We start from the raw sequence: 23265 nt of genomic DNA on the forward strand, positions 1-23265 counted from the left end.
ATTTCCCTCTTCCGGTGGTGACTGAATGACGTCCGCTGCATGCTTCTCATTCATAAAGGGTCCATAAGTTGTTGCGCACAGGGTTGGTGGCAACCGAGGCCTGGCGCACGGCACAGGCCTACCGCCACGTGGTGCAGACTGGGGTTGCACAGGGTTAGTGGCATCCAAGGCCTAGCGGATGGCACAGGCACCCCGCCACGGGACGGTGACTTTGGGTGCACTGAGTTAGTGGCAGCTTAAGCTGCTGAGCGGGTGTGCAGCCTGCGATGATGCCCTGTTCTGGCGGTCAGGACAGCTCAGGTTTAGTGTTCCCTGCTGGACTGCAGTGTAGGCCAGAGCCAGCGGGCAGCGCAGGCCTACCACCACCTGGTGTCGCTTCCAGGATCCCAGAGTTAGTGGCACCCATTGGGCTGAGCGGGTGTGCAGCCTGCGATGGTGCCGGGTGCACTGGTATGTTCTCTCTCTCTCCCTCTCTTCTTCTCTCTCTCTTTTTCTCTCCCCCTCTCTTATCACTCACTCCCCCTCTCTTCTTCTCTCTCTCTCTCCCCCTCTCTTCCTCTCTCTCCCCCTCTCTTCCTCTCTCTCCCCTTAATGCTCTCTCTGGCCTTTGATGTGCGCAGGACACACCTTCTCATCATGTAGGCTGTGACCTACGGATTGTCCTGAGGGGAGCGACCATGTGTCTGCATTTCATTTAAGTGTTCATTTTAATAAAGTTTCATTTGTTGCTTCCAAAGTGAATGTGTGCTGCTCATTTCTGTGTCGACACATGCATGTCACCAGTTGTGATTGTGCAATGTCAGGCGGATTATTTTGTGCATGTTTAGGTGTAGCTAATTTGGCATGTCTTTGGTTGGGAGGTGCCAGGGAGGTGTGGTCCTGGGGTGGTATGGCCCTCTTGGGTGTCCGGGCTGAATGATGGGTGGCTCCATGGCATCTTATGCCCTTCCGATGTGGCCCTGGGCTGTGGTCCCCTTTGTTGTGCAGGCTGCCGTCCGACTTTACACCAGGTCAGAGCAGGTGTAGATTTCCTGGTGCTAACACGCCTTATTGCCTGTTTTGTGTTTTTATCGCAGTTCTGTCTGGTCGTTGTGAATAGGCCTGGGCGAAAATTCTGTTCCGCTCGCGGAAATTGCGATAATTTAACATTTTCGCGTTCCGCGGAGAACGCGAAAATGTCAAAATTTCCGCATTCCGCATCTTACCGGAATTTTTTATTGCTCACGCTGTAAAAAATATATTCTCGCGTGCACGCGATCGCCTTACCTGAATCCCCGCGTTCACCGACAAGTTTTCCTGATCCGGTCGCGTTCTCTATGAGATGTTGGATTGTTGGTAGCCATTTGCGCAGTCTCGCAAAAGTTTGCGCCCGCATTAACGTCATTCATAGCGCGATCACGTCATTCGTCGCGCGAGCACGTCTTTCTTCTTGCGATCATGCAACGCGAGTATGGGATGATTGAGATCTCGAACACATCATTCTCCACTGCGAGCGAGAGCGTGAGGACGCAGGCACGTCATATCGAATGCGAAAAGGAGCAAGAGACCCCGAACACGTCTTATCCAACAAGTAAGTTGGCGAGCTGCAATCAAGCAGAAAATACCGCGAACGGGCGGGAAAAAAATGTCCGCGGCTTCGCGATATTTCTGTGTGTTTGCGCAGATTTTTTACATTTTCGCGATAGTTTGGGAAAGTGAATTTCGCAAATTCCTCCCACCCCTAGTTGTGAATGTTGAGGTGTGCTGTTGTCATGGCTTTTGGCACAGGAACGCCCACTCTGCATCTCATTAGCGATAATTGCGGGGGGCCTCTGTGGCGATGTTTTTTGTGGCTGCTATTGCGGGTAAACTGGTGCTGTGGGCTGTTAACACCAGCTTGTGAATGGGGCTATAGATTTATCGCAACTTTGACTGCAATAAAGTGCCTCTGACTCGGCGATAGTTCCTTGTGTATATGCCACTAAGACTCTGAATTTATAATGATGTTCGTGGCTTTAATGGAAAGCATGACAAAAGCCTTCATGACACCCTTATCTGTTACACTAGTAATGTATGGAAAATAAATATATGCCTCCAGATTTTAACTCTTCACCCAAAAACTTCTTCCTCAAAATCTTTAGTTGCCTCTGCAGCTAGAAAGTGTTAGAGCTCCTTGGGTTCAACTTCTTCTGTCACTCTGGAAAAAGAAAGTAAGAAAATGGACTCCTTTTGGTAAACATGCTCTACCTTGCTACCTTCATTAGGACTGCAGACACTGCACTAGTTTATGGTGGAGGTCCCACTCTACTGAATTTGACCCTCTCAGACTTTCTTTGCATTCCATATTGATTCATCATTTTTATGAACTAGGCACACTAAATAGAGAAGTAAAAGTAATAATCTGCAAATTCCAACACACAACCCTTTGGTTTAACCTCAACCTTTGATGCTTTTTTCTTCTGAAATAGGATACCAATGATACTAAGCGCCAGCAATCACAAAAAATTAAATATCCAATCCAAGTCCTTCTTATCTGGGCCGTCGTGCAGAACCGAGGGGAGTTGGCAGAAATACTATGGGCAAAGGTAAGGAACACTTCACCTTTAAGGGAATAGCTTTGAATATGGGCATCACCAAATTTGACTTACAACAATAGAGACTGCAGAACATCAGCCACAAACATTTCATCATGGTATGTCTTTAAAAATAGAGAACATTAACCACAAATATTTTATCAAGGTGTGTATATGTAGGTAGGTATAGATTTACAATTTCTAACTAATTTACTTGACAATATATATTTCAACAAGTTACATGCATGTAAGTTTAAAAATGATAAATATATACTCACCCTTATGTACTTATACTGACACTATAATAGTAGTCGATATTCTGAAGTCGATCTTTTTACAGGCATCATGATTCGTGATTCACCTTTCGTAGCTTGGGGCGTGTGGATGCAGTACTCCAAACCTGCTTTCGCTGAACACATTTTGAGCAAGAAAAAGTTCCAGGTGGTCACAGAATGTCAGCGTCACTTTGCATCTCTTGAAAATGAACAACATGATGGGACATGACAGCAAATCTACATTGCCCTTAAATCCTTACGCTCTCTGGTTGTTTGGAGATGGGAGGAGCCATTTTGAATCACTGGGTATTCTAGTGTTCCATGATATCCTTTCAAGGCATTGCTGACACAATTGCTTATAACAATTTGGGGAAACCAAGAAATTTATGCAGAATTAGGTTTTTACAGTCCACACTGGGTAGTTATATTTAGGACCACATTTCCATACAAAATTGACTTCTTTGTTTGCTAATAACTTTGGCACCATTTAATGAACCTTCATAAAACCTCTCAACTCAAAGGCTCATCCACCTCTGCTTCTTTCTGGAATGTTTTGGGGTGATTTGTCAAGCAGGGGCTGTAAAAAAGGAGGGCTCTCAAAATGTGTTTCCTCATGCAGTCAGCCATAGGAAAATTAGGCACAGCTACTGCCAAAACGGATGAATTGAGCTACACCAATGTTGGCAGTAAACACCCTGTCACTCCCCTTGCACTCCTCCAGTGACAAATGCGGCACCATGTACTAATCCATTCACTGCGCCAAAACCCAACCACTTATAAATTCACCACGGCACTCTCCTTACAGTACTCTAACCATTCAGTCAGTATCCAAGTACTCATGCAGCAAGCCAGGCCATAGCATATGGACTGCTTGACACACCTATCCACTATGCATGCAGTCCTGCACCCACCTACACACTTGTCTTTCACACCTTCAATTCCCTGGTCAGTATCCATACACTCCAGCAAACAACCTGTCACTCACCTTGCTCTCCTCTAGTGACCCATTCGGTACTATGTACTAATCCATTCACTGCGCCAAAACCCAAACACTTATAAATTCACCCAGGCATTCTCCTTGCAGTACTCTAATCATTCAGTCAGTACCCAAGTACTCATGCAGTGAGCCAGGCCTTAGCCCATGGAATGCTTCAAACGCCTATCCACTATGCATGCAGTTCTGTAACCACCTACACACTTGTCTTTCACACCTTCAATTCCCTAGTCAGTATCAATACACTTCCAGCAAACACCCTGTCACTCCCCTTGCACTCCTCCAGTGACCCATTCAGCACCATGTACTAATTAATTGACTGCGCCAAAACCCAAACACTTATAAATTCACCCACACACTCTCCTTGCAGTACTCTAATCATTCAGTCAGTACCCAAGTACTTATGCAGTGAGCCAGGCCTTAGCACATTGACTGCCTCGAACGCCTATCCACTATGCATGCAGTCCTCTAACCACCTACATACTTGTCTTTCACACCTTCAATTCCCCAGTCAGCATCCATGCACTTCCGGCAAACACCTTGTCACTCCTCTTGCACTCCTCTAGTGACCCATTCAGCACCATGTACTAATCCATTTACTGTGCCAAAACCCAAACACTTATAAATTTACCCAGGCACTCTCCTTGCAGTACTCTAATCATTCAGTCCGTATCCAAGTACTCATGCACTGCGCCAGGCCTTAGCACATGGACTGCTTCAAACCCCTATCCACTATGCATGCAGTCCTCAAACCACCTACACACTTATCTTTCACACCTTTAATTCCCTAGTCTTGATCCATACACTCCAGCAAATACCCTGTCACTCCCTTTGCACTCCTCCAGTGACCCATTCAGCACCATATACTAATCCATTCACTGCTCCAAAACCCATCCACTTACAAATTGACCCATGCACTCTCCTTGCAGTACTCTAATCATTTAGTCAGTACCCAAGTACTCATGCAGTGAGCCAGGCCTTAGCAGATGAACTGCTTCAAACGCCTATCCACTATGCATGCAGTCGTCTAACCACATACACACTTGTCTTTGACACCTTCAATTCCCCAGTCAGAATACATACACTCCAGCAAACACCCTGTCACTCCCCTTGCACTCCTCCAGTGACCCATTCAGCACCATGTACTAATCCATTCACTGTGCCAAAACCCAACCACTTATAAATTCACCCAGGCACTCTCCTTGCAGTACTCTAATCATTCAGTCAGTACCCAAGTACTTATGCAGTGAGCCAGGCCTTAGCACATGGACTGCTTCAAACGCCTATCCACTATGCATGCAGTCCTCTAACCACCTACACACTTGTTTTTCACACCTTCATCATTTCTCTAGTCAGTATCCATACACTCAAGCAAACAACCTGTCACTCACCTTGCTCTCCTCTAGTGACCCATTCAGTACCATGTACTAATTCATTCACTGTGCCAAAACCCATCCACTTATAAATTCACCCAGGCACTCTCCTTGCAGTACTCTAATCATTCAGTCAGTACCCAAGTGCTCATGAAGTGAGCCAGGCCTTAGCCCATGGACTGCTTCAAACGCCTATCCACTATGCATGAAGTCCTCTAACAACCCACACACTTGTCTATCACACCTTCAATTCCCTAGTCATTATCCATACACTTCCAGCAAACACCCTGTCACTCCTCTTGCACTCCTCTATTGACCCATTCAGCACCATGTACTAATCCATTCACTGCGCCAAAACCCAAACACCTATAAATTCACCAAGGCACTCGCCTTGCAGTACTCTAATCATTCAGTCAGTACCCAAGTACTCATGCAGTGAGGCAGGCCTTAGCACATGGACTGCTTCAAACGCCTATCCACTATGCATTCAGTCCTCTAACCATCTACACACTTGTCTTTCACACCTTCAATTCCCCAGTCAGTAACCATACACTCCAGCAAACACACTGTCACTCCCCTTGCACTCCTCCAGTGATCCATTCAGCACCATGTACTAATCCATTCACTGTGCCAAAACCCAAACACTTTTAAATTCACCCAGGCACTCTCCTTGCAGTACTCTAATCATTCAGACAGTATCCAAGTACTCATGCAGCGAGCCAGGCCTTAGCACATGGACTGCATCAATCCCCTATCCACTATGCATGCAGTCCTCTAACCACCTACACACTTGTCTTTAACACCTTCAATTCCCTAGTCAGTATCCATACACTCCAGTAAAAAACCCTGTCACTCCCCTTGCACTCCTCTCGTGACCCATTCAGTACCATGAACTAATCCATTCTCTGCAACAAAACCCTACCACTTATAAATTCACCTAGGCACTCTCCTTGCAATACTCTAATCATTCAGTCAATACCCAAGTACTTATGCAGTGAGCCAGGCCTTAGCACTTGGACTGCCTCAAACGCTTATCCACTGTGCATGCAGTACTCTAACCACCTTCACACTTGTCTTTCACACCTTCAATTCCCCAGTCAGCATCCATACACTTCCAGCAAACACCTTGTCACTCCTCTTGCACTCCTCTAGTGACCCATTTAGCACCATATACTAATCCATTTACTGTGCCAAAACCCTACCACTTATAAATTTACCCAGGAACTCTCCTTGCAGTATTCTAATCATTCAGTCAGTATCCAAGTACTCATGCAGTGTGCCAGGCCTTAGCATATGAACTGCTTCAAACCCCTATCCACTATGCATGCAGTCCTCAAACCACCTACCCACTTATCTTTCACACCTTCAATTCCCTAGTCTTGATCCATACACTCCATCAAATACCCTGTCACTTCCCTTGCACTCCTCCAGTGATCCATTCAGCACCATGTACTAATCCATTCACTGTGCCAAAACCCAAACACTTTTAAATTCACCCAGGCACTCTCCTTGCAGTACTCTAATCATTCAGTCAGTATCCAAGTACTCATGCAGCGAGCCAGGCCTTAGCACATGGACAGCATCAATCCCCTATCCACTATGCATGCAGTCCTCTAACCACCTACACACTTGTCTTTAACACCTTCAATTCCCTAGTCAGTATCCATACACTCCAGTAAAAAACCCTGTCACTCCCCTTGCACTCCTCTCGTGACCCATTCAGTACCATGAACTAATCCATTCTCTGCAACAAAACCCTACCACTTATAAATTCACCCAGGGACTCTCTTTGCAATACTCTAATCATTCAGTCAGTACCCAAGTACTTATGCAGTGAGCCAGGCCTTAGCACTTGGACTGCCTCAAACGCCTATCCACTATGCATGCAGTCCTCTAACCACCTACACACTTGTCTTTCACACCTTCAATTCCCCAGTCAGCATCCATACACTTCCAGCAAACACCTTGTCACTCCTCTTGCACTCCTCTAGTGACCTATTCAGCACCATGTACTAATCCATTTACTGTGCCAAAACCCTACCACTTATAAATTTACCCAGGCACTCTCCTTGCAGTACTCTAATCATTCAGTCAGTATCCAAGTACTCATGCAGTGTGCCAGGCCTTAGCATATGGACTGCTTCAAACCCCTATCCACTATGCATGCAGTACTCAAACCACCTACACACTTATCTTTCACACCTTCAATTCCCTAGTCTTGATCCATACACTCCATCAAATACCCTGTCACTTCCCTTGCACTGTCAGGTTTGTCAGACTGTCAGTCGCACTCACTTCGCGCACCACTGACCTGTTGTCTTGATCTCAGCGGAGACGATGATTGCAGAGAATATCCCCAATTCCCCCAGAGTACAACCCCGGCAGGAGAATGGACCCTCAACTACCGGAGACTGGACCCCAGGGGAAAGGGAGAACAAAAAGAACACACTGGACTGGGAGGAGGAGAATCCCTTCGGAACAGAGGCGGGATGGCAGGGAGTTCCAGAGAGGCTTGCAACCTGCAGGGACGAGAAGGCGAAAGTCAAGGATGCAATGATAAGCTTGACACTAAGTATTACGCTTCACGTTCTCTGGTGATATACCCACCTGTTAAGACACAGGAGGTGTGGCTATACAACGAGAGAAGGAAGTCCCTTCGTACTGCTCTCCCGTATAATCCTGGAATAAACCCTCTGGTGTGGTCACGGTGTTTGTTTACTGAGTAATCAAAGGAGAATTTACCAGTACTGGGTAGTGTCTCAAATAGGATTATCTGAATGCTTTCTCCTCAGTGAATAAAATAAAAGGTTGTCTAGTACTGTTCGCAATGTCTCGTTAGTACTATCAGGTGGAGTGTTACTTCACACTCAATTGCGTTAGTTAACGCGAACGGGGAAGAGTTCTTGACCCCGGTCACGCTATCATCAAAGGGTGCCCTGAGAGACGCTTACTTGGACTGAGCGCCTCTATGGTACACTAGCACGAGCAAAACCAACGGCACGAAATAAGCACGCCTGTGCCTGTCTCTGAGTGCCTCGCATTAAAGCTGGAAGCGGATGTAGGAGATTAACTCCCGGGCGTCTCTCCCGGGTTACTTGGTCTGTTCCGCGGGTTTCTTCTTCTTTTCAGCTCGTCTCTCCACTCGTCGCGGTCTTCGGAAGAAGGCGCGTCTCTCCTCGGGGCGAACGCAGAAAATGCTTCAGGCTGAATTCCGGCGGGGAACACCTTCCGCCACTTGTCTCCGAATGAATACAATTGACAAGCACTTTCCGTTTCCAGCGGAAGTGGTTAAGTAGTATCTTCCGGGGTTTGCGCCCCAGTGCATGCAGGGATTTGTATTTTTTTCTATGTTGATGCGGGTGAATTTTGGAACGGGACTCTCGCGCTCTCCGCTGTTGGGCCACAGGTTGCGCTATCGCACGGGTGATTGCTACAGTACCCCTTCTCAAGGACCGACGACTCGGCGGTCGTCCCGGTTTGCCTGGATGCCCCTCATGATACTGTTCCAACGATTTTCCTCAGGTTCCCATGTCCTATCTTCCACCCCGAACCCTTTCCAGTCAACCAGATATTGAACCCTTCCCCGTATCAGCTGGGAATCGAGAATCATTTCTACCTCATTCTCTTCTTGCCCGTCTATGACTAGAGGTTGCGGTTTTGTTGGTAAACGGGTACTGATGGGACATGGCTGGAGTAGGGACACATGGAAGACAGGGTGGATTCTCCAGGAACTAGGTAACGATAGTCGCGTAGCCACTGGATTGATAATCTCCTCTATACTATAGGGACCTACGTATCGTGGTTTTAATTTATCAACCCCCTTTAAATGCAGGTTTTCGTAGAGAGCCATACTTTGTCCCCCACTTGATACTCTGGTTCTGTGGTTCTTTTTCTGTCTGCATAGGTCTTTTGCATAGCTTGTGCCACTGCTAGATTCTGTTTGACTTCTAGTAAGACAGCCCTGAGGTGTGCGTGGTGCTCGTGGATGCTGGGTATGGGGGAGTGAGCCGGCCATTCAAACGGGAGCATGTTGGGGTGATACCCATAAGTGCAATAAAACGGAGAGCAGCCTAATGTGGCATGTTTAGCATTATTATAGGCAAATTCTGCTAACCATAACAAGGTGGGCCAGTGTATGGGGTTTTGTAGAGTGAAGCAGCGTAGGTATTGTTCAAGTCTTTCCATCTGTTTGTGGGTGGTAGCTGGAGGAGAGTCGTGCTTCGATGTGAAGAGTTTTGCATAGGGATTTCCAGAAGCGTGACGTGAACTGCGTACCCCTATCTGTAATCAAGACGTTTGGGATTCCATGAGCACGGACCACATGTTGGAGGAAAACAACAGCGAGCTCTGAGGATGTGAGTAACCTTCTTAGAGATATGAAATGGCCCATTTTCGGTAAATGATCCACCAACACTAATATTACTGTTTTATCTTCACAGGGGGGCATTTCCACTATAAAGTCCATGGATATGGTATGCCAGGGCCTTGGGGGAGTGGGTAAAGTTTGTAGGAGGCCCACTGGTTTTGTATGATGGTTTTTCCCTGCATACAGATTGCACAGTCCTGGATGTAGTCCTTAACGTCTTTCCGCAGTCCGGGCCACCAAAAGGAGCGCTCCACACAGGCAATGGTCTTATGGATCCCTAGGTGTCCTCCTAAAACCGAATCATGGCTCCATGTCAAGACTTGTCGTTGCTGGGTTGTGTGTGGTATATACAGTGCATGATAGTGATAGGCTAACCCGTCCACTTCTGATCGGTGCTCTGGTTCTTCTTTGATCCAGGCCTGTACGTCTAGGTCCGCTACGGTTACTCTCACATCTTCTAGAAAGTCTTGGGAGGTAATTAGAGCGATGGTGTCTCTGGGTGACGTGGTTTCTGTGAGTATGAGCGGTGGATTCCGCGGGGTTATGGAGGTATCGGTCTCCCATTCCCCTATACGAGAAAGGGCATCCGCCTTCCCGTTTTGAGGTCCTGGTCGGTATTTGATGACAAAATCATAATCCAAAAAGAATAACGTCCACCGCAACTGACGGGGTGTCAACGCCTTTGCGGTTTTCAAAAACAGTAGGTTTCTGTGGTCTGTGTAGATCTCCACTGTGTGCAAGGCTCCTAAAAGGTAGTGTCGCCATTCTTCGCATGCCCTCTTGATGGCCAGTAATTCCTTGTCAGAAATGGTGTAATTGATCTCACTGGGTGTAAGTTTCTTGGAATAAAACGCGACAGAGTGGAGCTGTCCGTTTAAAGGATGTCGCTCTAAGATGGCTTGTACGTGGGTGATGTGTTCTTGTAGCGTAGCGGAATAGATTAAAATATCATCAATGTATACCACGCAGAAGACATCCAGATATCCACGCAACACCTCATTCATGAAGAATTGGAAGGCCGCCGGGGCGTTGCAGAGTCCGAAAGGCATCACACGATATTCGAACAGACCGAACTTAGTTCTGAAAGCGGTCTTCCACTCGTCGCCTTTACGGACTCGCACGAGGTGATATGCTCCTCGGAGGTCGAGCTTGGTGAAGTATTGTATTGAAGTATTAACACAGGGACTGCTTCAAACCCCTATCCACTATGCATGCAGTCCTCCAAATACCTACACAGTTGTATTTCACACCTTCAATTCCCTAATCAGTATCCATACACTCCTGCAAACACCCTGTCACTCCCCTTGCACTCCTCCAGTGACCAGTTCAGTACCATGTACTAATCCATTCAATGTGCCACAACCCAACCACTTATAAATTCACCCAGGCACTCTCCTTGCAGTACTCTAATCATTCAGTCAGTATCCATGTACTCATGCAGGGAGCCAGGCCTTAGCACATGGACTGCTTCAAACCCCTATCCACTATGCATGCAGTCCTCCAAATACCTACACAGTTGTATTTCACACCTTCAATTCCCTGGTCAGTATCCATACACTCCAGCAAACATCCTGTCACTCTCCTTGCACTCCTCTAGTGACCCATTCAGCACCATGTACTAATCCATTCACTGCGCCAAAACCCAAACACTTATAAATACACCCAGGTACTCTCCTTGCAGTACTCTAATCATTCAGTCAGTATCCAAGTACTCATGACGCATGCCGGGCCTTAGCACATGGACTGCTTCAAACCTCTATCCACTATGCATCCATCCCTCTAACCACCTACACACTTTTCTTTCACACCTTCAATTTCCTAGTCAGTATCCATACCCTCCAGTAAAACACCCTGTCACTCCCCTTGCACTCTTCTAGTGACCCATTCAGTACCATGAACTAGTCCATTCACTGCGCCAAAACCCAACCACTTATAAATTCACCCAGGCACTCTCCTAGCATTACTCTAATCATTTAGTCAGTACGCAAGTACTCATGCAGTGAGCCAGACCTTAGCACATGGGCTGCTTCAAATGCCTCTCCACTATGCATGCAGTCCTCTAACCACATACACACTTGTCTTTCACACCTTCAATTACCCAGTCAGAATACATACACTCCATCAAACACCCTGTCACTCCCCTTGCACTCCTCCAGTGACCCATTCAGCACCATGTACTTATCCATTCACTGCTCCAAAACCCAACCACTTATACATTCACCCAGGCACTTTCCTTGCAGTACTCTAATCATTCCGTGAGTATTCAAGTACTCATGCACCGAGCCAGGCCTTAACACATGGACTACTTCAAACCTCTAACCACCTACACAGTTGCCTTTCACACCTTCAATTCCCTAATCAGCATCCATACACTCCTGCAAACACCCTGTCACTCCCCTTGCACTCCTCTAGTGACCCATTGAGTACCATGTACTAATCCATTCACTGCACCAAAACACAACCACTTATAAATTCACCCACACACTCTCCTTGCAGTACTCTAATCATTCAGTCAGTATCCAAGTACTCATGCAGCGAACCAGGTCTTAGCACATGGACTACTTCAAACCTCTAATCACCTACACAGTTGTCTTTCACACCTTCAATTCCCTAATCAGTATCCATACACTCCTGCAAATACCCTGTCACTCCCCTTGCACTCCTCCAGTGACCAGTTCAGTACCATGTACTAATCCATTCAATGTGCCATAACCCAACCACTTATAAATTCACCCAGGCACTCTCCTTGCAGTACTCTAATCATTCAGTCAGTATCCAAGTACTCGTGCAGCGAACCAGGTCTTAGCACATGGACTGCTTCAACCCCCTATCCACTATGCATGCAGTTCTGCAACCATCTATATACTTGTCTTTCACACCTTCAATTCTCTAGTCAGTATCCATACACTCCAGCAAACACCCTGTAACTCCCCTTGCACTCCTCTAGGGACCCATTCTGCACCATGTACTAATCCATAAAATGCGCCAAAACCCAAACACTTATCAATTTACCCAGGCTCTCTCCTTGCAGTACTCTAATCATTCAGTCAGTACCCAAGTACGTATGCAGTGAGCCAGGCCTTAGCACATGGAGTGCTTCAAACGCCTATCCACAATGCTTGCAGTCCTCTAACCACCTACACACTTGACTTTCCCACCGTCAATTCCCCACTCAGTATACATACACTGCAGCAAACACCCTGTCACTCCCCTTGCACTTCTCCAGCGACCCATTCAGCACCATGTACTAATCCATTCACTGCGCCAAAACTCAACAACTTATAAATTCACCAAGGCACTCTCCTTGCAGTACTCTAATCATTCAGTCAGTACCCAAGTACTCATGCAGTGAGGCAGGCCATAGCATATGGACTGCTTCAGACGCCTATCCACTATGCATGCAGTCCTCTAAACACCTACACACTTGTCTTTTACACCTTCAATTCCCCAGTCAGTAACCATACACTCCAGCAAACACCCTGTCACTCCCCTTGCACTCCTCCAGTGACCCATTCAGCACCATGTACTAATCCATTCACTGCGCCAAAACCCAAACACTTATAAATTCACCCAGGTACTCGCCTTGCAGTACTGTAATCATTCAGTCAGTATCCAAGTACTCATGACGCATGCCGGGCCTTAGCACATGGACTGCTTCTAACCCCTATCCACTATGCATGCAGTTCTGCAACCATCTATATACTTGTCTTTCACACCTTCAATTCCCTATTCAGTATTCATACACTCCAGCAAACACCCTGTCACTCCCCTTGCACTCCTCTAGTGACCCATTCAGTACCATGTACTAATCCATAAAATGCGCCAAAACCCAAACACTTATAAATCTACCCAGGCACTCTCCTTGCAGTACTTTAATCATTCAGTCAGTACCCAAGTACTTATGCAGTGAGCCAGGCCTTAGCACATGGAGTGCTTCAAACGCCTATCCACCATGCATGCAATCCTCTAACCACCTACACACTTGCCTTTCACACCTTCAATTCCCCACTCAGTATACATACACTCCAGCAAACATCCTGTCACTCCCCTTGCACTCCTCCAGCGACCCATTCAGCACCATGTACAAATCCATTCACTGCGCCAAAACCCAACCCGTTATAAATTCACCAAGGCACTCTCCTTGCAGTACTCTAATCATTCAGTCAGTACCCAAGTACTCATGCAGTGAGGCAGGCCTTAGCACAAGGACTGCTTCAAACCCCTATCCACTATGCATGCAGTTCTGCAACCACCTACACACTTGTCTTTTTCACCTTCAAATCCCTAGTCAGTATCCATACACTCCAGCAAACACCCTGTCACTCCCCCTGCACTCCTCCAGTGACCCATTCAGCACCATGTACTAATTAATTCACTGAGCCAAAACCCAAACACTTATAAATTCACCCAGGCACTCTCCTTGCAATACGCTAATCATTCAGTCAGTATCCAAGTACTCATGCAGCCAGCCAGGCCTTAGCACATGGACTGCTTCAACCCCCTATCCACTGTGCTTGCAGTCCTCTAACCACCTACACACTTGTATTTCACACCTTCAATTCCCTGGTCAGTATCCTTACACTCCAGCAAACATCCTGTCACTCTCCTTGCACTCCTCTAGTGACCCATTCAGCACCATGTACTAATCCATTCACTGCGCCTAAACCCAAACACTTATAAATACACCCAGGTACTCTCCTTGCAGTACTCTAATCATTCAGTCAGTATCCAAGTACTCATGACGCATGCCGGGCCTTAGCACATCGACTGCTTCAAACCTCTATCCACTATGCATCTATCCCTCTAACCACCTACACACTTTTCTTTCACACCTTCAATTCCCTAGTCAGTATCCATACCCTCCAGCAAAACACCCTGTCACTCCCCTTGCACTCTTCTAGTGACCCATTCAGTACCATGAACTAATCCATTCACTGCGCCAAAACCCAACCACTTATAAATTCACCCAGGCACTCTCCTAGCATTACTCTAATCATTTAGTCAGTACACAAGTACTCATGCAGTGAGCCAGACCTTAGCACATGGACTGCTTCAAATGCCTCTCCACTATGCATGCAGTCCTCTAACCACATACACACTTGTCTTTCACACCTTCAATTACCCAGTCAGAATACATAAACTCCATCAAACACCCTGTCACTCCCCTTGCACTCCTCCAGTGACCCATTCAGCACCATGTACTTATCCATTCACTGCTCCAAAACCCAACCACTTATAAATTCACCCAGGCACTTTCCTTGCAGTACTCTAATCATTCCATGAGTATTCAAGTACTCATGCAGCGAGCCAGGCCTTAACACATGGACTACTTCAACCCTCTATCCACTATGCACGCAGTCCTCTAACCAACTACACAGTTGCCTTTCACACCTTCAATTCCCTAATCAGCATCCATACACTCCTGCAAACACCCTGTCACTCCCCTTGCACTCCTCCAGTGACCAGTTCAGTACCATGTACTAATCCATTCAATGTGCCATAACCCAACCACTTATAAATTCACCCAGGCACTCTCCTTGCAGTACTCTAATCATTCAGTCAGTATCCAAGTACTCATGCAGCGAACCAGGTCTTAGCACATGGACTGCTTCAAACCCCTATCCACTATGCATGCAGTTCTGCAACCATCTATATACTTGTCTTTTACACCTTCAATTCTCTAGTCAGTATCCATACACTCCAGCAAACAAATAAGAAGTTGGTCGCACTCTGCTCGTCACACCAGCAAGTTGCCCCTAGGAACTGTGGTCAATGTAGTGGCGACGGCGAGTACGCCTATGCCACGGTGTATGTAGAAAAGTATGTGTCGCATTAGCCATCCCTGGACACGTGTTTCGAGGTAGTTGCCTCTCGTCAGCAGGGAGCAGGTCAGTGTAAAGGGGTGCCGCGTGGACTGCCAAAATGTAATTAAAACAGGTAGAGTACCTCTCATGGCGCGCAGGTGCAGGTCCAAGGCTCGTCAGCCCGTTGGCTCAAGGGAGCCGTAATAAATGAATAAGAAGTTGGTCGCACTCTGCTCGTCACACCAGCAAGTTGCCCCAAGGAACTGTGGTCAATGTAGTGGCGACGGCGAGTACGCCTATGCCACGGTGTATGTAGAAAAGTATGTGTCGCATTATCCATCCCTGGACACGTGTATCGAGGTAGTTGCCTCTCGTCAGCAGGGAGCAGGTCAGTGTAAAGGGGTGCTGCGTGGACTGCCAAAATGTAATTAAAACAGGTAGAGTACCTCTCATGGCGCGCAGGTGCAGGTCCAAGGCTCGTCAGCCCGTTGGCTCAAGGGAGCCGTAATAAATGAATAAGAAGTTGGTCGCACTCTGCTCGTCACACCAGCAAGTTGCCCCAAGGAACTGTGGTCAATGTAGTGGCGACGGCGAGTACGCCTATGCCACGGTGTATGTAGAAAAGTATGTGTTGCATTAGCCATCCCTGGACACGTGTTTCAAGGTAGTTGCCTCTCGTCAGGAGGGAGCAGGTCAGTGTAAAGGGGTGCCGCGTGGACTGCCAAAATGTAATTAAAACAGGTAGAGTACCTCTCATGGCGCGCAGGTCCAAGGCTCGTCAGCCCGTTGGCTCAAGGGAGCCGTAATAAATGAATAAGAAGTTGGTCGCACTCTGCTCGTCACACCAGCAAGTTGCCCCAAGGAACTGTGGTCAATGTAGTGGCGACGGCGAGTACGCCTATGCCACGGTGTATGTAGAAAAGTATGTGTCGCATTAGTCATCCCTGGACACGTGTTTCGAGGTAGTTGCCTCTCGTCAGCAGGGAGCAGGTCAGTGTAAAGGGGTGCCGCGTGGACTGCCAAAATGTAATTAAAACAGGTAGAGTACCTCTCATGGCGCGCAGGTGCAGGTCCAAGGCTCGTCAGCCCGTTGGCTCAAGGGAGCCGTAATGAATGAATAAGAAGTTGGTCGCACTCTGCTCATCACACCAGCAAGTTGCCCCAAGGAACTGTGGTCAATGTAGTGGCGACGGCGAGTACGCCTATGCCACGGTGTATGTAGAAAAGTATGTGTTGCATTAGCCATCCCTGGACACGTGTTTCGAGGTAGTTGCCTCTCGTCAGCAGGGAGCTGGTCAGTGTAAAGGGGTGCCGCGTGGACTGCCAAAATGTAATTAAAACAGGTAGAGTACCTCTCATGGCGCGCAGGTGCAGGTCCAAGGCTCGTCAGCCCGTTGGCTCAAGGGAGCCGTAATAAATGAATAAGAAGTTGGTCGCACTCTGCTCGTCACACCAGCAAGTTGCCCCAAGGAACTGTGGTCAATGTAGTGGCGACGGCGAGTACGCCTATGCCACGGTGTATGTAGAAAAGTATGTGTCGCATTAGCCATCCCTGGACACGTATTTCGAGGTAGTTGCCTCTCGTCAGCAGGGAGCAGGTCAGTGTATAGGGGTGCCGCGTGGACTGCCAAAATGTAATTAAAACAGGTAGAGTACCTCTCATGGCGCGCAGGTGCAGGTCCAAGGCTCGTCAGCCCGTTGGCTCAAGGGAGCTGTAATAAATGAATAAGAAGTTGGTCGCACTCTGCTCGTCACACCAGCAAGTTGCCCCAAGGAACTGTGGTCAATGTAGTGGCGACGGCGAGTACGCCTATGCCACGGTGTATGTAGAAAAGTATGTGTTGCATTAGCCATCCCTGGACACGTGTTTCGAGGTAGTTGCCTCTCGTCAGCAGGGAGCAGGTCAGTGTAAATGGGTGCCGCGTGGACTGCCAAAATGTAATTAAAACAGGTAGAGTACCTCTCATGGCGCGCAGGTGCAGGTCCAAGGCTCGTCAGCCCGTTGGCTCAAGGGAGCCATAATAAATTAATAAGAAGTTGGTCGCACTCTGCTCGTCACACCAGCAAGTTGCCCCAAGGAACTGTGGTCAATGTATTGGCGATGGCGAGTACGCCTATGCCACGGTGTATGTAGAAAAGTATGTGTCGCATTAGCCATCCCTGGACACGTATTTCGAGGTAGTTGCCTCTCGTCAGCAGGGAGCAGGTCAGTGTATAGGGGTGCCGCGTGGACTGCCAAAATGTAATTAAAACAGGTAGAGTACCTCTCATGGCGCGCAGGTGCAGGTCCAAGGCTCGTCAGCCCGTTGGCTCAAGGGAGCCGTAATAAATGAATAAGAAGTTGGTCGCACTCTGCTCGTCACACCAGCAAGTTGCCCCAAGGAACTGTGGTCAATGTAGTGGCGATGGCGAGTACGCCTATGCCACGGTGTATGTAGAAAAGTATGTGACGCATTAGCCATCCCTGGACACGTGTTTCGAGGTAGTTGCCTCTCGTCAGCAGGGAGCAGGTCAGTGTAAAGGGGTGCCGCGTGGACTGCCAAAATGTAATTAAAACAGGTAGAGTACCTCTCATGGCGCGCAGGTGCAGGTCCAAGGCTCGTCAGCCCGTTGGCTCAAGGGAGCCGTAATAAATGAATAAGAAGTTGGTCGCACTCTGCTCGTCACACCAGCAAGTTGCCCCAAGGAACTGTGGTCAATGTAGTGGCGACGGCGAGTACGCCTATGCCACGGTGTATGTAGAAAAGTATGTGTCGCATTAGCCATCCCTGGACACGTGTTTCGAGGTAGTTGCCTCTCGTCAGCAGGGAGCAGGTCAGTGTAAAGGGGTGCCGCGTGGACTGCCAAAATGTAATTAAAACAGGTAGAGTACCTCTCATGGCGCGCAGGTGCAGGTCCAAGGCTGGTCAGCCCGTTGGCTCAAGGGAGCCGTAATAAATGAATAAGAACCTGTTTTAATTACATTTTGGCAGTCCACGCGGCACCCCTTTACACTGACCTGCTCCCTGCTGACGAGAGGCAACTACCTCGAAACACGTGTCCAGGGATGGCTAATGCGACACATATTTTTTACATACACCGTGGCATAGGCGTACTCGCCGTCGCCACTACATTGACCACAGTTCCTTGGGGCAACTTGCTGGTGTGACGAGCAGAGTGCGACCAACTTTTGATTCATTTATTACGGCTCCCTTGAGCCAACGGGCTGACGAGCCTTGGACCTGCACCTGCGCGCCATGAGAGGTACTCTACCTGTTTTAATTACATTTTGGCAGTCCACGCGGCACCCCTTTACACTGACCTGCTCCCTGCTGACGAGAGGCAACTACCTCGAAACACGTGTCCAGGGATGGCTAATGCGACACATACTTTTTTACATACACCGTGGCATAGGCGTACTCGCCGTCGCCACTACATTGACCACAGTTCCTTGGGGCATCTTGCTGGAGTGACGAGCAGAGTGCGACCAACTTTTTATTCATTTATTACGGCTCCCTTGAGCCAACGGGCTGACGAGCCTTGGACCTGCACCTGTGCGCCATGAGAGGTACTCTACCTGTTTTAATTACATTTTGGCAGTCCACGCGGCACCCCTTTACACTGACCTGCTCCCTGCTGACGAGAGGCAACTACCTCGAAACACGTGTCCAGGGATGGCTAATGCGACACATACCTTTTTACATACACCGTGGCATAGGCGTACTCGCCGTCGCCACTACATTGACCACAGTTCCTTGGGGCAACTTGCTGGTGTGACGAGCAGAGTGCGACCAACTTTTGATTCATTTATTACGGCTCCCTTGAGCCAACGGGCTGACGAGCCTTGGACCTGCACCTGCGCGCCATGAGAGGTACTCTACCTGTTTTAATTACATTTTGGCAGTCCACGCGGCACCCCTTTACACTGACCTGCTCCCTGCTGACGAGAGGCAACTACCTCGAAACACGTGTCCAGGGATGGCTAATGCGACACATACTTTTTTACATACACCGTGGCATAGGCGTACTCGCCGTCGCCTCTACATTGACCACAGTTCCTTGGGGTAACTTGCTGGTGTGACGAGCAGAGTGCGACCAACTTTTGATTCATTTATTACGGCTCCCTTGAGCAAACGGGCTGACGAGCCTTGGACCTGCACCTGCGCGCCATGAAAGGTACTCTACCTGTTTTAATTACATTTTGGCAGTCCACGCGGCACCCCTTTACACTGACCTGCTCCCTGCTGACGAGAGGCAACTACCTCGAAACACGTGTCCAGGGATGGCCAATGCGACACATACTTTTTTACATACACCGTGGCATAGGCGTACTCGCCGTCGCCACTACATTGACCACAGTTCCTTAGGGCAACTTGCTGGTGTGACGAGCAGAGTGCGGCCAACTTTTGATACACTCCAGCAAACACCCTGTCACTCCCCTTGCACTCCTCTAGGGACCCATTCAGTACCATGTACTAATCCATAATATGCGCCAAAACTCAAACACTTATCAATTTACCCAGGCTCTCTCCTTGCAGTACTATAATCATTCAGTCAGTACCCAAGTACTTATGCAGTGAGCCAGGCCTTAGCACATGGAGTGCTTCAAATGCCTATCCACAATGCATGCAGTCCTCTAACCACCTACACACTTGCCTTTCACACCTTCAATTCCCCACTCAGTATACATACACTGCAGCAAACACCCTGTCACTCCCCTTGCACTTCTCCTGCGACCCATTCAGCACCATGTACTAATCCATTCACTGTGCCAAAACCAAAACACTTATAAATTCACCCAGGCACTCTCCTTGCAGTACTCTAATCATTCAGTCAGTACCCAAGTACTCATGCATTGAGCCAGGCCTTAGCACATGGACTGCTTCAGACGCCTATCCACTATGCATGCAGTCCTCTAACCACCTACACACTTGTCTTTCACAACCTTCAATTCCCCAGTTAGTATACACACACTCCAGCAAACACCCTGTCACTCCCCTTGCACTCCTCCAGTGACCCATTTAGCACATGTACTAATCCATTCACTGCGCCAAAATCCAACCACTTATAAATTCACCCAGGCACTCTCCTTGCAGTACTTTAATCATTCAGTCAGTTCCCAAGTACTTATGCAGTGAGCCAGGCCTTAGCACATGGAGTGCTTCAAACGCCTATCCACTATGCATGCAGTCCTCTAACCACCTACACACTTGTCTTTCACACCTTCAATTCCCTAGTCAGTATCCACACTCCAGCAAACACCCTGTCACTCCCCTTGCACTCCTGTAGTGAGCCATTCAGTACCATGTACTAATACATTCACTGCGCCAAAACTCAACCACTTATAAATTCACCAAGGCACTCTCCTTGCAGTACTCTAATCATTCAGTCAGTACCCAAGTACTCATGCAGTGAGGCAGGCCATAGCATATGGACTGCTTCCAACGCCTATCCACTTTGCATGTAGTCCTCTAACCACCTACACACTTGTCTTTTACACCTTCAATTCCCCAGTCAGTAACCATACACTCCAGCAAACACCCTGTCACTCCCCTTGCACTCCTCCGGTGACCCATTCAACACCATGTACTAATCCATTCACTGCGCCAAAACCCAAACACTTATAAATTCACCCAGGTACTCGCCTTGCAGTACTGTAATCATTCAGTCAGTATCCAAGTACTCATGACGCATGCCGGGCCTTAGCACATGGACTGCTTCTAACCCCTATCCACTATGCATGTAGTTCTGCAACCATCTATATACTTGTCTTTCATACCTTCAATTCCCTAGTCAGTATCCATACACTCCAGCAAACACCCTGTCACTCCCCTTGCACTCCTCTAGTGACCCATTCAGTACCATGTACTAATCCATAAAATGCGCCAAAACCCAAACACTTATAAATTTACCCAGGCACTCTCCTTGCAGTACTCTAATCATTCAGTCAGTACCCAAGTACTCATGCACTGAGCCACGCCTTAGCACATGGACTGCTTCAAACGCCTATCCACTATACATGCAGTCCTCTAACCACCTACACACTTGTCTTTCACATCTTCAATTCCCTAGTCAGTATCCATACACTCAAGCAAATACCCTGTCACTCCCCTTGCACTCCTCCAGTGACCCATTCAGCACCATGTACTAAACCGTTCACTGCGCCTAAACCCAAACACTTATAAATTCACCCAGGCATTCTCCTTGCAGTACTCAAATCATTCAGTCAGTACCCAAGTACTTATGCAGCGAGCCAGGCCTTAGCACATGGACTGCTTCAAACCCCTATCTACTATGCATGCTGTCCTCTAACCACCTACACACTTGTCTTTCACACCTTCAATTCCCCAGTCAGTATCCATACACTCCAGCAAACACCCTTTCACTCCCCTTGCACTCCTCCAGTGACCCAATCAGCACCATGTACTAATCCATTCACTGCGCCAAAACCCAAGCACTTATACATTCACCCAGGCACTCTCCTTGCAGTACTCTAATCATTCAGTCAGTACACAAGTACTTATGCACTTCTCCACTTCTCCCTGTCACTCCTCTTGCACTCCTCTAGTGACTCATTCAGCACCATGTACTAATCCATTCACTGTGCCAAAACCCAAACACTTATAAATTCACCCAGGCACTCTCCTTGCAGTACTCTAATCATTCAGTCAGTATCCAAGTACTCATGCAGCGAGCCAGGCCTTAGCACATGGACTGCTTTAAAGCCCTATCCACTATGCATGCAGCCCTTTAACCACCTACACAATTGTTTTTCACACCTTCAACTCCCCAGTCAGTATCCATCCATACACTCCAGGAAACACCCTGTCACTCTCCTTGCACTCCTCTAGTGACCCATTCAGTACCATGTACTGATCCATTCACTGCACCAAAACCCAACCACTTATAAATTCACCAATGCACTCTCCTTGCAGCACTCTAATCATTTAGTCAGTACCCAGTACTCATGCAGTGAGTCAGGGCTTAGCAGATGGACTGCTTCAAACGCCTATCCACTATGCATGCAGTCCTCTAACCACCTACACACTTGTCTTTCACACCTTCAATTCCCGAGTCAGCATCCATACACTCCAGCAAACAAGATGTCACTCACGTCTAGTGACCCATTCAGTACCATGTACTAATCCGTTCACTGCACCAAAACCCATACACTTATAAATTCGCCCAGGCCCTCTCCTTACAGTACTCTAATCATTCAGTCAGTATCAAAGTACTCATGCAGCGAGCCAGACCTTAACACATGGACTGCTTCAAACCCCTATCCACTGTGCTTGCAGTCCTCTACCCACCTATACACTTGTCTTTCACACCTTCAATACCCTAGTCAGTATACATACACTCCAGCAAACACCCTGTCACTCCCCTTGCACTCCTCTAGTGACCCATTCAGCACCATGTACTAATCCATTCTCTGCGCCAAAACCCAAAGACTTATAAATTCACCCAGGCACTCTCCTTGCAGTACTCTAATCATTCAGACAGCACCCAGGTACTTTTGCAGTGAGCCAATCCTTAGCAGATGGACTCCTTCAAACGCCTATTCACTATCGATGCAGTCCTCTAACCACCTACACTCTTGTCTTTCACACCTTCAATTCCCCAGTCAGCATCCATACACTTCCAGCAAAAACCTTGTCACTCCTCTAGTGACCCATTCAGCACCATGTACTAATCCATTTACTCTGCCAAAACCCAAACACTTATACATTCACCCAGGCACTCTCCTTGCAGTACTCTAATCATTCAGTCAGTATCCAAGTACTCATGCAGGGAGCCAGGCCTTAGCACATGGACTGCTTCAAACCCCTATCCACTATGCATGCAGTCCTCTAACCACCTACACACTTTTATTTCACACCTTCAATTCCCTGGTCAGTATCCATACACTCCAGCAAACATCC

At 47.9% G+C, this 23265-nt stretch overlaps 1 protein-coding gene across 3 annotated transcripts in view; it reads left to right on the forward strand.

The window, feature by feature from the left end:
* The window catches only part of LOC146808495 (transient receptor potential cation channel subfamily M member 2-like), a 1799999-nt gene that overhangs the window by 791358 nt on the left and 985376 nt on the right, over positions 1-23265 (forward strand). For all 3 annotated transcript variants that reach the window (XM_085623580.1, XM_085623581.1, XM_085623582.1), the window contains one exon: positions 2448-2564. In XM_085623580.1, the coding sequence (XP_085479706.1) occupies positions 2448-2564 (117 nt within the window). The remainder of the gene's footprint in view (positions 1-2447; positions 2565-23265) is intronic.

Source organism: Triturus cristatus, chromosome 8 (assembly GCF_964204655.1).
Source record: "Triturus cristatus chromosome 8, aTriCri1.1, whole genome shotgun sequence".
Lineage (NCBI taxonomy): Eukaryota > Metazoa > Chordata > Amphibia > Caudata > Salamandridae > Triturus > Triturus cristatus.